General features: G+C 40.9%; 1 protein-coding gene across 4 annotated transcripts in view; it reads left to right on the top strand.

Annotated features, from left to right (window-relative positions):
- cntn3a.1 (contactin 3a, tandem duplicate 1) overlaps nucleotides 1-16,608 on the top strand; it is a 76,618-nt gene that overhangs the window by 43,204 nt on the left and 16,806 nt on the right. For 2 of the 4 annotated variants that reach the window (XM_070968169.1, XM_070968170.1), the window contains 4 exons: nucleotides 166-350; nucleotides 3,101-3,240; nucleotides 7,809-7,941; nucleotides 11,210-11,360. In XM_070968169.1, coding sequence (XP_070824270.1) covers nucleotides 166-350; nucleotides 3,101-3,240; nucleotides 7,809-7,941; nucleotides 11,210-11,360 — 609 coding nt within the window. The remainder of the gene's footprint in view (nucleotides 1-165; nucleotides 351-3,100; nucleotides 3,241-7,808; nucleotides 7,942-11,209; nucleotides 11,361-16,608) is intronic. The other 2 variants (XM_070968172.1, XM_070968171.1) reach the window with 1 other exon arrangement.

The raw sequence follows: 16,608 nt of genomic DNA, 5'->3' as shown, positions 1-16,608 counted from the left end.
TGATGTTTCAGATTAATTAAACATTGGCACAGTCTCTCTGTGTTTTTCAGTTTTCATTGGTATCGTCTACTTCTCTTTGACTAAGCTAAATCCCTAGATAAAATGATCTTCAGGAGTATTTTTCATTTTGCTGCCTTGCTGTGTGTTATATTTTCATGCCTTTAGCCCAGTGCCAACTATCAGCTGGAGAAGAGTGGATGGAGCCTCTTTTGGCAGGAAAGTGGACATAAATAAAGCCAGCGGAGTTTTAGAGATCCCTTACTTCCAGCAGGAGGATGCGGGGATATATGAATGTGTGGCTGAGAACAGCAGAGGAAGAAACTCTGTTAAAGGAAAGCTGTCTTTCTATGGTGAGTAGGAGGATGCTGATTCACTGACTTTGATCTAAAGCGTACCTTACTTCACACCTCTTGTCTTGGGAACAAAACACATAGTATGCCTTCAACCTGTCAGTCTTCCTAACATATCATGTACGTTTATAGACTTTTACCAAATCTTCTACTCATTGATTCATAGTCTCAAAAGTTCACTACTGCTGAGCCTGATTGAAACTCTTGCAGAATAAAAGTGTAGCTTTGTTGTGAGTCTAACAAAAAGTTTAATTTCTTGTCATGCAATCTGTAGCTTTTATTAGAACCCATATATAACTGCATCATATAGTGGGATGTGGTAATAAATTAACCTATTACCAGTAGTTCATTTCTGACAAGCTCTTTATTGTGCCAGCGGCTAACACGGGGCCGTAGCACACAGATTTATACCACCTTTCAGGGAGAGGTGATTTTTCCCTCACCAACACTGGACTTAGGGCCCATATTCTGAGAAAGCTTTTAATGGCCCTTGATGAAGGATTTTTATGGTTTCTTTCTCCATTATTTTGCAGTTTATGCATTGATGATGTCTGCCCACAAAGCCCTGTAGGGATGTGCTTGAATGAAATCATCAAATCCAGATTTTTCTTTCCTGTGAAGGAAGATGCCTTTGATATGATAATACAGGGTTTTTTGCAGCACCTGTGGGTATGATGAAGTGCTCACAGTACCTGTAGGTAGGCTGAGAATTAAACATGCTTTACTTTAAAGAGAAGCGCCTGTTCATGGAGCAGCACAGCATCACAGCACTGGGCCTTGACAACTTAGAGGTCCTTAAACTATGGAAAATGGGGTGATCATGTTATGGTCACTTTGTGAGCAAGGTCATAACTTTTCAACAACTTGTCACTGCCACTGTCGTGGTACTACGCTGCATGGCCTCTGCACATTTTCCCTGCTGTAGTCATGTGGTCATGTTTCTCCTTGTAAGATTTAAGTCCTGTCTCGTCTCAAAGCCTTGCAAACTGGCCGGCTGCCAGGTGATAAAAATCTGTAATCTCATTTTAAACTCCCATAGACAGAAGCTTGTGAGACATCCATCAACTCTATGGAAGAATAGGAGAATCAATAAAGGGATGTGGTGTTTGCGACACCCAACCAATGCGAGCGCAGGAACAATAAGGGGTGGCCTCTCTTTCGATTTCCCACTTAATTGTCCTTCTGTAGTTTCAGGGGATGTATGAAATTAGATCACGGTTTAGCATTTGAAGGGGCAATCAGATTGACTTAACATTGCTCGCATCATGTCTTCCCTTCCATTATGTTATCTCTGATGGTCTAATTTGTAATAATGTTAACAGGATGTCATGCAGTATTTGTGTATTTTTAATTCAGTGCTACTTGCTCATATCCAAATATATTTATTATGTATTTTCTCTTCACAAAAAGAGCTTAAAGACAGCTTGTTTTTTGATAACAAAATATTATCTCAGCTCTCATATGGGGCTGCCAAACACTTCCTCTGTGTAAGCTTTTTAAATATTACATGAATCAGTGTTCTTACCAAGTAAAATGCACTTCAGTCAATACATGCAGCACTGTTACCGAAGATAGGGAACACAAAGTGAAGTAATCAGCAAGGAGCACCTTCATTCGTTCTGAAACACACTGTTGTTGTCCTCACGCTTGCAGACATTTTTTCCTTTCATCTATACTTTTCATGATTTTGCTTTCTAAGTTGACAGGAACACGGTTTCTAAACACCGACTGTTCCGGACAGGATACGACACTCAACTTCCTTTTGATTCTCAGTCCGAGCATCAGTCATGACTGATATTAACAGACCACACATAACACTCATAGCCGCATTATGACCTAGTGAGAGGAGAGCCTGTATTTTGTATGGAAAAACATTGGTTTAGGTCCTTGTGTGTGGGTGAGTGTTTGCCCTGCTAAAAGGCCCTTGACATTGAGTGTACTGTGGCTACTGTTCCAGCTTCAACAGCTGCAGAGTTACAGCTGTGTCTCTGGAGAGAAATAAGTCACAAGACCATTTAAATTGAGAACATTTAATTGTTTTATTATTATTATTATTATTATTATTATTATTATTACTCTATCAAAGTACAACAGCGAGGCAAGCTGACAGACTCACTCAACTACCTCATTCCCCTTGACCCTGGAAGGGCGTCCTGTATTTATGTGGGTGATTCACAAGGGCCATAAATCTTCTTACACTGTCGCCAGAGATAAGGTGCTAGTCATTTATGTGACACCAGGACCACCATCATAAATATAGAGGCATTTTCTCTATGGATTTCAAATGTTTCAGAGGACAAAATGGGAATATCACCTGTGTTATTAACTGCAATACTGAAAAGAATGACAGCCTATCCATTGTAAGCATTGCATGATATATACTGTGGTCTGTAAACCTGTTTCTTGCGAAAGATATGCATCACTATAGCTGATTCAAACTGGTTGCAGCAAACCAGTAGGTATCTTTTTGCTTTTAACCTCACAGTGAATGATTTCAACCATGAATTATTGATCCTTCCTCATGTTAAACTTACACAGTTGCTTTCATTTATATATTTTTAAAGTAGAGGTGAGCTTTAGGTTAATTGGAAGTGGATTTATGATTTGTGCCCTTGGATGCTTCCTTAATGAACTAAATGCCTGCTTGCTTGGTTCATTGATTATTCTAAAACTGTTTCACGCTTGTAATGCTCAAATATTTTTGTCAAGTTAAAGTGCTCATTTGCAGTGTGTGGTATGTGAAATTGCAGCTGCACCTCACTTGACTGAGAAGCCTCAGGATGTGCAGAAGACCATTGATGACACTCTGGTGTGGGAATGCAAAGCCAGCGCGAAGCCCAAACCCTCGTACCGCTGGCTGAAGAACGGAGAGCCTCTGGACCAGATGGAGGTAAAATTTTTCTTGATCTGTTTTTTTAATTGCTTCTAATGACAAACACAAAATAGGACCAAAAAAACTGTATTGCTAGGAATGTTTGGTAGAATAATCAGACACTGAATGTATTTCCAAACCAGACGGTGAGTCCAAGTTATGGTTGTGCAAATCATGTGCTGGCAAAGCTTCACCCCATCATCATTCTCATCCACATTTAACCCAAGAAATCACCATGTTAGTCATCCAGACAAATACACACACCGTTTGTTTATCGTACATTTGGGTCCATGAGACCTGTGCTGGGTATGAGAAAGAAGATAAAAAATATTAATTTGCCCTTTTCAACTTTAATCAACACCCAATCTTACGATCGTGTGCAATATTCTTTGGACAACAAACGCATTAAGACTTCTGAAAGCTGCAAGGCTCCATTGAAATAGTTTTGTTATTGTTAGCAGGGAGTCAATATTATTTTCATTATAACAGGCCCTCGGCAGTTGAAGTGGTGAAGATAAACGTAATTTAATGTGTGAGATGAAAGATGATAAGATTACAGTAGATTTAGAACAATCTTGGTTAAAGGATGCACTGTTTTTTTTGTTTCATTTTGCTTCGAAGCAAATAATGGTTCCAACTCATAGGCTTGTACTTGGCAAGAACATGTCACTTTGAAATGGCTGTATTTGCCTGGGACTAAATTTGGCATCAAAGTGTGTGTGTGTGTGTGTGTGTGTGTGTGTGTGTGTGTGTGTGTGATGGGGGAGGTTGTTTGTATGTGTTTTGCAAAGATGCCAAAGTGATGCCATTTTCTGCCTGTCATCAACCAGGGACTCTGTCGACAATTCAGCGCTCAATCTCTCCTATCTGCTACTCTCAATTTTATCATTAAATCTCTTCTCTCTGGGGAGGGTGAAAAATGCCTTATCATCCAAAATACATTTCACATTTAGGCAATTTGCCTTGTTTTATGTTATTGTGCTGCTGGAGTGAGTGCACTTTCTGCCTACAATGAACGGCTCCAGTGAATCACAGTCACTGATAGTGTTTGGATTGGGTAATGAGCCCAACCCAGACTGTTGCTGTTCTGTTGGACATGTCTTTAAATGGGGCAGGTGGATTTTATTTTTATGTCACTTGGACTGAGTGCTGAGATAATGTCTGAAATCTGGGCCACATTAATTGTGGCACTGAATCACAGTGCACATGCAGTGTGGAAGATTACGGAGTTTTGCTCCCTAAATGGTTTGCCATTATGACAAATAAGTAAGCAAGTCAAATTTTAATCTGTATAAATAGGCCACAAACATTTCCTCTCTCTGTCATGTTGTTTGTTGATTGTGAAGGGCTGACAAAGGTTGCTTCCTCTATTTGCCTCACATCCTTAACCACAGGAAACCCTTATCACTCCACCTGTGCATCTCCGGTATTGATTTGTAAATAGCATTGTAAAAATTCCTTTGGTAGGTGGCCAAGGTAACATATTCTCTGTACATGTGGCTATATTAATGAGGGTGGGTGTTACCATTTTCAAAATGCCACCGTCAACAGCGGCAACAGTAAATCAATTTCCAAACCCAAAGGTCAGCGATGTAGAGAGAGAAGGAGAAGGAGAGGAAGGCCAAGGGGGCCATTTGTTATTCCTCATTAGAATGGATCAGTCCTCCTCTCTCTCCCTCACTTTATCTCAGTATTTTCGGTGCTCTCTTTCTCTTTCTTATGCTCTCTTTCAAGCCTTTATCCTCCCACTTTTTTTTCCCTCTCCACCTCATTTTGGGTCCCCTCCAAGGATTTAAATGGCGCAGAGTGGGGCTGTCACTTCAAAATGTCACCCGTAGAAACAAGGACCCCCTCACTCTTGTATTTTTCCACTCCACCACCAGTTCCCATTTTAGTTACTTACACGACTTTGTGGTTTTGGGATTTTCCTACCCTCCACCTCCAAAGTCAGAGACCTGCCTTCTGAGGACTTGCTGTTGCTGTAGTGCACATTCAGTGCATCTAATCCAATCAGGAACAAGATCATTACTGGCATACAACAGAGCATCCATGAAACAGTGCCGGTATCAGAGAAGAGCCAAGCATAATTAATAATGGTTATAAAGCATATGAATGCCACTGTTTGTCTCCAGTGCTAAAGAGATTATGATGGAGCCACGACTGAGTCTCTGAGGGTTTTTAAACAAGGCAGTGGGTACAGAATAGTGTAGTGTGGCACCAACCCATGCACTTACACAGATCCCTTTCATTCCCCTGGGCCCTTGCTCTGTGTAACCTAAAAAGAACCATCTATCGTCTATTCAAGATCGCTGTGGCTCTCTCTGTCTCTCTCTCTTTTTGTTCCTTGCTCTCCCTCTCTGTCATCCTTTTCCCCTTGAACACACATATAAGCAGCCAGTCCTGGCCAAAAACCCTAGGACTCATTGTGTTCCACTTGGAAACTGCTGCAACCATCCCCACCCAGGACCCCCTCTGGCGGTGGCTTTAGCGCCAGGTCAGCCATGTGTCCATTGTGTTACTGGACCTCAGAAAGAGCCCTGTTTGAAGATACTCAGCAGTGTCACTTACTGATGTTAAGGGACAGTCCTTGTCTTTTCAAGTGGCAGGACTGTAATGATTCCAGACGACAGGCAGACTGGCGGCAGGACCCTCTGGACTACTTTGTCAGTGACATTAAAAGGTCCAGCTACACTCAGTGGGAAAGATCAAGGGCAAGAACAATGAGTGCTGCCACACTTAAATTGACACAACTATAAAAAGGGATCAGAAAGAAGTGCCGAACCTCGTGAAGGTGAAAAGGAGCAGTTGGAAGAGAAGAACTTCAGGTGTTGTTATGACTACCTGCACTCTGTATCAGTGTTTCTAAAATTGCATCTATTTGCTTTTACAAAAACATTTCTTTTTTTCTCTGCCACCAAACACTCCTTGATACTTTCAGAAATGCAAAATAGCCCACATGCTGCAGATTATTCTTAAGTAATTCCTCAGAGGTTTGATTTCAACCACCGTTTCATAATGTCTCAGTTCTATGTTAAGCAGAGGGGGGTTACATCAAGTCACCGCAGGCCTATTAAGACCTCAGAAAATTAGCAGTGTTTCAATTATCAACCCCCTGAGGAGAGAAAAAGTGTGGCTAAAGCTTGAATTAGATCAGGCCATTCATCAGAATGAACACAGTTGGTGTCGTGGTACTTAAAATGTCCATAGATAGCCCTAATTACCCACCTCAAAGCGGTTTTAGTCCGGCATTCTAATATTAACACATAGTATGTGATTTGGTTATGGCGCTAATTGGACTGTTTTGAAGCTTTTCTTCAAAGATATCTTACACATTTCTTGCATAAAGAGTTTGTAGTCAACAAAAAGGAGATGTTGTTGCTATGTTTAATGGCTGTTAAGAGTGCTATATTAACCATGAATGTTAGGTTAATCTAAATTAAGGTAAATGTTCCAGATGCTGCTCCAGACAAGACATAAAACAACAAATTACGGTGACATTTTATCACTGTATTTAACCTATTTTGTTGTATGATAGGAAACAACAGAGCAATAATTCTACGTCTAGGTCTAAAGAGTAGAATGAAACCCAGTGTACTACATTAAGAAAGTATTGGTAGTAATATTGTTGGTTTGCTGAGTACTTTTTTACACCATCAAACAAGTCAACCTTTGTGTCACCGCTGTAATTTCTATGTAATTGTTGTCATTATCCAAAAAATATAAAAACAAGCACTTATAGTAGCTGATAACTGGCTTGTGGAATTCAAATGCTCACGTGTATCAGAAAACCTTCACTCGAATATCCTCCCTCTATGCTGTCTTAGTATAATGGTATTGTTATATAAACAGGTGTCAGTCCTTTTAGGGATCAACATCAGATTTGCTAAAGGAATTTCAGGCCAGTTACTTACCTGTTAGCATGATCTGAGGGTTTCATCTTCCTGTCTCTTGTACCTCCAATAATCAATATTTTATATTAACAGTCGATCAAATGGTTGCATGTAATGTGAGAGGGGTTACTGCAGTGACAAATGTACAGGGAATTATTACCCACTGTTAACCACCGCCCCAGCAGCAGCACAGTTAGCGACTGGCCGCAAACTCAGCTATCTTTCTTATCGGAGAACAAAGAGATATAGGATGGTGAATATTGAACCTCGATGGCCACAAACATGACTCCAAATGAAGGATAATGTTTCTATGTGTTCGGCACATGCACTTGACAGGTTTACATGGCAATAATGTGCCATAACATATCGAGCGTGTGGGTTCTTCCACCTTTTTGTGCCTCTTCCTCTTAAGTGTTTTTAAAAATCAATTACTGCAGCTGTAAGCATTAGCATGGACATGGGACAAATGGGAGACACAATAAGATGTTTATAGCAGTACTTTCATTACATATTGATTAACCAGGGGTCTAAGTACTTTAAGGAGCATACAATGGTCCTAGTACATGGGAGGTCTTGACCGGATGTAAACCTTGGACTCTGTTGGGACATATTTTTGCACTTGAGGCATCCACTCGAGCCTCCTGCTGACTGTTCACCTTGTCTAAACCTGTTCCATGTTTGTTTGTGTGTCTTTAGCAGGACAGGGTTCAGGCAAATAATGGAGTGCTGACGATCAGCAGCTTGAATCTGGCCGACATCGGCATGTACCAGTGTGTGGCAGAGAACAAACATGGCCGAATCTTCACCAACGCTGAGCTCCGAGTTATCGGTAAGTCCAAACTTGATTTCTGTAACTGCTTTGAGTGGAGTTGTTCTCGTGTCATCTTGCCAACTTCCCCCTTCTATTGCAGTTAAGCACATTACAAACAGTTACTGTTCTTGCCTCTGTATTTGGCAGACTGTGGAAAAAACGTGCGTGCCTACAGTTCTTCCACCAGTAATTTGCCCTGAAGTGCACCCGAATTCTGCTCACATAATCAAGTGACCACATTGGATGCTGGTCAGCGCTCAGCTGGGAAAGTAGAAATGACTGGTTTACTGGGGGATTAGCAGTTGTTTACTCTGCAAACAGCAGAGGATAAGAGCAGTGCTTTGCTGTGTTAGTTATATGTAATATTATTTAAGTAAAGAAAACAGTCTCCTGATTGTCTCTCCCTCAGCTCTGTTTCATATTATTACATTTAGTCTCACATTTTGTTCAATGAAAGGCATTTATTATTATTATTGTTGTTATTATTAGTATTATTATTATTTATCAGTGATTTGATTATTCTGACTGGAGACCTTGTAAACACCAGCTGGCCATATTGACCGTGATGGAAGGGAACCGTGTCCACTTACTCCTTGTTTCTTGCAATGATAATTAAATTTCCCTTGTCTGTTGTCATAATTTGCTCCTAACTGTCAATTAATAGATTTAGATCTAGTTTTGATTTACATGTAACACTTTCCTTGTCACCGTATATATTTCATCAGAAGGTCTCCAGTGACATTCCTGTATCATAAGTGTCTGTCTGTTGGAAAGGAAAGGGAATCTAATTATGCAAGATGAACTTCCTGTTGCAGTTTAGGTAACACACAACACAGGAGGTTGGACTCGAAAGCAAACATGAACACTGTAGAGTTACAGGAGAAGGAAGTTTGATAATATTGAGGTCTTTCAGGCTGAAGAATTGTCAAGAAGCAGATGGGTTGTTGGCAACATGCAGTCAAACTAACAGGTACAGGTGACATGACAGGCTAAGATGCTGTGACTATCTGGACAAGAAGTGCTGTGAATTCAGTACATCCAGGCATTCGCTTCTAAACATCTTGCTTACTATTTTAGAGATTAAGTGCAGACTTTCCTTGCAAACTCTGTGAGGTACTTTATATTAGCAGGTTATGAAAAAAAGACCTTGTTTATATCCTTGTATTAACACTCACAGCACTTTGCTGCGGCAGTTTGACACAATGGCATCAGTGAACTAAAGTATGAGGAGTCTGTCAAAGCCACTTCACTCCCTGACACAGCAGCTTTAGATGCTTGTGTTTACTAACATATGTAATTCTGATTGGCAGCTCGACACAAAGTCGCTGCATATATGCAGGCGGGGTTGAAGCTGCAGAACTCACAGAGCCTCTGAGCAGGTTTTAATGTCTACTGTAAGTCCAGGATGTGGGTTTGAATCAGGTTAACGAGTGGAGTGGAGAGTCTGGACATGACAAACAACTTTTGCACTATTCTTCATTACTTACTACATCCCTCATTCTAAAAAAAAAGTTGTGATACTGTGTAAATAAAACAGTTGTTTTCAATTGAATATGTCAGAAAGGATTAGCAAGTCTGTTTTATTCATGTTATACACAGAGCCCAACTTTTTTGGAATCAGGGTTGTAAATGTGCACCTCTTCACAATCACATCCTGTTCTGTATTAGACGTCATTAGACTTATCCGACACTGCACCTGCTTTGGATTAAAGCCAAAACAAATGCACTTTGTACTTCTTTTACAAAAAATACCAAATTTGCAAGACAAATAAAAAGCCATTCATGTCAGTAAATATTTGGCCTTTCCTATTAATTAGCAATACATAAAGGTGCAGTACGTAACATTCTGCATTAAAATGTCTAAAAACAAGTAGACCTAAAGTTTACCTGTTGAGTTGTGTACTGACATTGTCGTAAATGTTTCCAGCCGAAAAATCGAACTTTGTTCAACTGAACAGTGCGTTCAATAGCTCGTCTGTCAATGCTGTCATATCACCTTTACACACTCCAGTTCTTATAACTTCTGGGGAAACACAAGATACATCAGATGATACGTCAGAGAGTGAGAAAGGAAGTGGGTGAACTGGTGAGCTAGCCGCTCTCCTGTACGTTTGTGTTGCTCACTCGTGATGGAGCGCGCTTGTTGATTTTTATGGGCAGTGGTGGTTATTTAACAGAAACAACGACTCCCATGATCCCACGCTACTTCACGATGTCATCACACTCCATCTTTTGTTATTGCTTTGGTTGAGAGACATTACATACCACGCGGCTGAGGTTACATACCATGCATCGAATAAAGTAATAAATGTACATTGTTTGTTTGACGAATCCATGAAGAGACAGCCATGAAATAAAAAGCGAGACTTAAACTTTGATGTACAGTTTTAATATTACTAAACTCTTCTAGTTTTCATCCTTTTAGATGCAGTCATAAAAAATGTAACCCACAACAACCAACGAGAGCATCTGTTTAAAAACAAATAGTACATTGCTACATTAATTTTATATAGAGGAGATTAAAGACATTTTACTGTCAACTCCTCCAACTCTGGCTTCAAGACAAGATATAAATCCTCGTGTTGTGAGGAGACAAGTAAGACAAAAATATGTTGTGGTAATGGAGGAAAGTGGCATTTCACACTTACTGTCAAGGAATAATTGTGAGGTGCGATGTGCGCATGAATACATGTGTATCATTGTGTGTATTGTTGTGTACGCACATGCACCGGCATGCGCTGGCAGGTGCTCAGCCATGTCAGTGGCGCCAGGCTGCGTGTTCACTTTGAGGAGCTTTCTGCTGAGTCAGTGCGCATACAAAGCAGCTCCAGACGACGGCGCCTTAGTAATTAAGGCCTGAAGGAGCAGCAACAAAACCTCCCTCTCATTTTACATTCTCTCATTTTTGCTTCAGAGCCTCTCAGCTTCATTCTTAATGCATAATGTCTTCCTAAGGAAAATTCATGGAATTGGAAAACCCACCTTCTTTCAGATACGTTGTCTTCTTAGAAATGATGTACCGTGTCTGTTCTCCTGCATTCATGCGTGCATGTCAGTGCGCCTGTGTGTGTGCAAACAGTGTGTGTAGAAAGAAAAGGATGTGAGAGCTGACCCACCTAATGGATGGAGTGACCTGAATGTTTTCAGGATGCTCCTCCACTCTCATTTCCTCAATAGCTCTCCCCCCCTTTGCTCCTTCGTCTCCTCCGACAGTAAATTAAACCTGTTTTTTTCTTCTGTCTCCCTCAGAATACTTACTTTCCTCTCCTTCCACTCTTCCTAACAGCCATTGCTCCAGACTTCTCCCAGAACTTGTTGAAGGCCCAGACTCTGGCTCGACAGGGTGGCGATGTTCTGATTGAATGCAAGCCCAGGATGTCTCCTCGGGGTGTGATTTCTTGGAGGAAGGGCAAGGAGGCACTGAGAGAGAGCCACAGGTACCAGGTTTCTTTGTGTGGAGCAGTAAGTGCAGTGTGTGTGGGACCATTGTTTAGTTTGTCTGCTTTGCTTGCAGAATAGTATTTCATCGACTTGTTATTTTATTTTTCCCTACTTGATATTCATGGTGACAAACTGCAAAGAACAGAACCACAGTGTGACACAATACAATTTGAATTGCATAACACGTTCTACACTCCACCACTTTCCCCCTGCTATCTACATTTTTTCCCTGAACTCCATTGTACTTTGCTCTCCTGGCTGTGCTCAGAGCAGGTTTCTGCACTGTTTACTTGAGGTAATTGGCCGTTCGTAGACTGCGGCACTTGGATCGATGCACTGATCCATCAGCTCATTAGCAGCATGTAAGACCTGGAGAGTCATTAGAGCACAAGTCAGAGGATGATCCAGGCTACCGCTGAGATGAGGAAGAAACAGGTGAAATCCCCGAAAGGACTGATCAATGGCTAGCCACTGAACAACACACACATTCTTGTGTGATAGTGGTGGTGACACTGGGGAAACTAGCTGGACGCCTTGTTTTATTAGAAATCAGGTTAAGTACAGATCAATGCAATACCTCTGCATGCTGGAGATGAGAAGAAAAAGGAAAAACAAATGTTAATGAGACAAGAGACACCAATTCTTCCCTGCTGAAGTCAGTGACTGATCAGGATTCATATAGTCTCCTCACACAGCAGCAATCAAGGAGATATGCAGATGTGGTGGATGGCGCTTTAAACAACACAGTGGCCTTTGCCTGAAGTGAAGCGGACATCACGTTTTCTCTGTTTCAAATGCGCACCGACACAAGCAGGCAACCACAGGAACGTCTTTGTTCTGAAATGTCACCATTTGACGATATTTGCACTGCTGCAGTTCTCACAAGCTCGAAACATTCAACAAGATTGAACTGGGAGGAACTGAAACACCCTGATGTGCTATTACAGTCTTAATTGCTGTTCTGTCAGGAAAGTTACTAAATTAAGTGTGATTTTGCAGTTGGTGTTGTTGGAAACTGGCAACTTTCAGGTGTGCTCTCACAATCTCTTATTGTATAAAACACAGCATGCTCTACAAAAATCACTCAATGACGCAATTCCACTTTCTGTTTGATAACATCTTTATTTTGTGCTGAAATGTACCAGCAGGAAGCAAAGCACACCTGCCGGCACATGCGGCGGCGTAGTGGGGTTCCAGATTTCTCATTTGATATGGGATTAATTGTTCAACTGGCTCAGCAGCTTTTCCACACCCAGCCTCTGGTACATCCCTCCTCACCACAGTGGGAGTGCAGCAGGTTTAGTCATGTCTCACCTCCTCCTGTCAGACAGTATGTTGTGGGAACTCAAGGTGCAATCTGATTGTTAATACCGATGCCAGGCCGAGTCGTTTTGTTACAGGAGAGAGATGTTTTATTTGAGGGGGAGCAGCAGAATCAGCACCAAGATTATGTGTTGCAAACGCCTGCTAAATGTGAGACCCAGCTTGCAGATTTATCATCCTCTTAAGTATTGAAAGAAAAATGCATCCATACTGCAATGTGCGCTATCAGTTGCGCCCATAAATGCGAGATTCCCCATTTGAGATTTAACGTTACAGCCTTGCTCTGAAGTAGGTGAGCTGAATACAAGATGTAAGGCTTTGACATTATTGCAGCATGTCTCGTGAACCTATTCCCCTGCTCCTGGCTCGTTAGCATTTAGTTTCCTCCATATCGAAATGGGGCTGCTACCAGTGCTATTACAGCGGTGGCACAACACTAATCCATCCCACTGGCTCAACTAAAATACCCATAATTCCTTCTAATCTTTCAGGGATAATGTTTTCAAGGATCTGGAGCAGAGGAGGACAAATCAACTAAGAACAAGGCGGGATCTGATTAGTTAATGAAATCATGCAGTGACGATACCTGTATGAGTTCATATCCTTGGCATGTATAGCCCTGCATAACAGGGTTTCTGTGCACTTACGCGGGGAGCCATGAGTGTAACGATAAAGTGCTTACTCTAATTTAATTTCACTGCTGACCACTGCCAGCAATTGTAAAACGGATATAGGAAATAGCTCTTAGGAATATTACCTTTAGATTGAACCACTGTGTTTAAGACTATTACGCTAAACGATATATATATTGCTTCATAATACAATGTGAATCAATTTAGAATCCTGCTACTAGAACACCACAAGCTTTCCGGATGTGTTGCCAATACAGAATGGGCATTGCTGGTGAGTGAAATAAGCAGTATTTGAGAATACTGCAAGTTCCAAGTACTATACTGAGTTAATTATGCAGTCCTTCTTTAGTGGTTAAAATAATGTTTTTCATTTACAGCCTCTTAGAGACCCCAGAGAGGCAGAGAAGGCTTTTAGATTACAGACAATAGCTCACTTTAACACCGGCCAATAAGGTTGAGGTAAAGCGCCTGTTTACTATATCACACTGCTCAAGTTTTATATACCCCACAAATTTCCCCAATATCTTAATTGCTCCAGGGCAACCTTTGAGAGAAAAGGGAACAAAGTGAAAGCCTTTCAGACAGCGAATACTTCTCATATCTTTATCTTGCACTGTTCTTTTGTAGCTTTGGTGAGGAGGAAGCCTGACATAGACTGCTACACAGTTTAATGGCAAGTCATATCCCTGCGACATCTCATATCCATAACTCTTTGTTATAGTCCATTACAAAGGAAGCCCTCAGCTCAGTTAGGAGAATATACCCGCAGCTCCACAGGGAATGGACACTGCAGAAGAGGCTAATACATTTTAATTCCTCCAGCCTTTCAGGTGATATAGGTCATTTCTGATCATTTGGAGAGGACTAGGCTGCCTTCAAGGGATCTTTTAGAAAGGAGTGTTCAAGTTCGCCTTTCAAACCAGTTCCGTTTGAATCGCCAGTTCAACCCCATTACACTGCTGTGTCGTTTAGAAGATAAGATGGGAGCTTCCCAGTGCGGATTTGCAGGGCAAGACATTTATCAGCCGGGGTAATTAATTTCAACGGGTTCAAATGTGGTCAGGAAATTGTTCTAAAACCACTGTTGAAAGGCAGTATCAAAGATTGGCGGAATATAATTTGTCCAAATTAATTCATTTGACCAAAGATAGATTTTCTGCTCGACTTTGTAAAAGAGGTGAAGCTGCAGCATTTTGTGCTTGGAATCCATCAGAAATGTCAATAACACTTTCCTCCCACAAGCATTGAATGTTTACCCACTGTTGTAGTTTTCCGTCTCTGACAAATGGCTCTTGAAGACACAAAGCCGCACACATGGCAACGATCATAAGCATCCTCCTTTCGTCAGTTAAGCTGCTGCATCAGAATGTGAGTCTAACAACTGTTTCACATCATTAAAATGTTAATCTGTGCACATGAGGCTTAATGCTTATTGCTTGTTTTCAATAACTTTGATAACACCGGGCCAAATTAATTATTAGATCAACAAGCAGTGGCTGTCTTGTTAACTCGAGGGAATTCATTTTTAACAGTGTGATATTTTATTGATCCCTGTGGGGAATTTTTCGTCATGCCTGGTCCCTCTGGGGAGATCAGAGCTGGTAGAAACTCAGCGTTGCTTCAGGACATCTGAGCAAGGCAGATTCTTGACTTCAGTGTGACAGCTGAAGGGCTGCTGGCCTGCCTCTATTATTATTTTTATTTTCTAGAGATCTACAACAGATATTCAGCAATGATCAGGAAGGGTGATTGACCCTTTATTGACTTGTTGTTTTCTCTAGTGTGTTGCCAAGACACTGTTGCAAGTACGCAATGTACTGCAGTTCTATATTTAAGTTTTATTATGTAGTTTGCATTCATTTCAAATTACATTCATTTTTGCATTCAGTATTTCTTTTTTGCTGTATCTGATACTCCTAGTGTTAGGATGTGCCTTTTGTCTTCTCCTAGTGTTTTCTCCATTCCCCTTTTCCTTTGTGTTATTTGTCTGTTTGTGTTTGTCTGTCTGAGACTGGGCGTGTCTTCCACGCTTACAGCTGGCCCCATCTAATTACCTACACACCTGCAGTGTGTTAGAGTCATCATGCCGGCAGTATTTAGGGGAGACTTTCCCGACACATGGTTGCCAGTTCCTCCTGATCGCTCCTGTGTGTTAATCTGTCCTTCATTGTTCTCCAGTCACTTTCAGCATGCCACTCTGCTTCAGTTCTCCAGTTTGGTTTTGTAAATTCCACTCTGTTTGAGTGTACTTTTGGTTATCTTGTTCCACTCTGTTTGAGTGAGATTTTGTAAGTAGTTTTGTTCTTTGTTAATGAATTTATTCTTTTCAATTGACTTGCTATTGTTTTAAAGGCTTAGCCCTAACACCTAGCTGAGTTTTGCACATTTGTATGATCACAAAACAATAAAAATGTAGTGAATTGTGACACTTTGCAAGAAAGTCAGTCCATCAGAAAGTAAAGGTTTTGAACAAACAGGTAACAAGACAACGTTGTCTTTGTTTACATAAGGATCCTTCTTCTGTAAATCACAACCCGTTCAGGCTAACAGACAAGCCAAATGTCAGATAGGATCAGTAAAAAAATGTATTATACATGAGCACAGGTTACTGCTGATGCTTCTTTGCTTGGACTAACATATTTCTATCATATTACTTCAGACTGTTTACTTTAAAAATACAAGATAAGGGAAAAACAGCAACTGTTGTATCCTGAAAGCACAATAGAAGCGCAGCTGTGAAACAGAAGAACGCAGCACATAAGCAGAAACTTCAGCCACGCTGTCTTTTAAAGGATGTGATAGATTACCTCCAGTAATTACAGAGATCAAAGGACAGAGAACAAGGAAATGTGTGTTGTAAACCTGCTGAAATGCTTTGATAACAGGGAAGACAGAAGGATCAAACATGAACTGCGCTAAAAATGAAAAAATGAGATGGAATATGAGATGTGATCATTTTTGATGAAATAAGGGCTTGAAATCACTTCTGCACACTGAACACATGATTAAATCCTTTTAGCTTTTCACTGGTAGCATTCTGTGCAGCATGTGGCCAGTTTTTCACAAAGTGAAGGAATGCTTTTTCTCGCACGGCAGATAAAAAGAATTAATCAAACCATGTATTTTTTTTTTTAGTGTGTGCCTCAATTTCCTGTGACCCTGTCTTTTCTTTCACTTCTCTAGTGTGTTAGGTTGTCCCAGATGTGTTGACCTCACCAAACAAGTTTCCCACTTAATGTTTCTTCTCTTTTATTCTCTATCCTTGACTCTGCTCAAAATTCAGTAAAAT

This window comes from Chaetodon trifascialis, chromosome 8, assembly GCF_039877785.1.
Source record: "Chaetodon trifascialis isolate fChaTrf1 chromosome 8, fChaTrf1.hap1, whole genome shotgun sequence".
NCBI classification, from domain to species: domain Eukaryota; kingdom Metazoa; phylum Chordata; class Actinopteri; order Chaetodontiformes; family Chaetodontidae; genus Chaetodon; species Chaetodon trifascialis.
The sequence above is the reverse complement of the archived record's forward strand: the minus strand, read 5'-3'. Positions and strand labels throughout refer to the sequence as shown.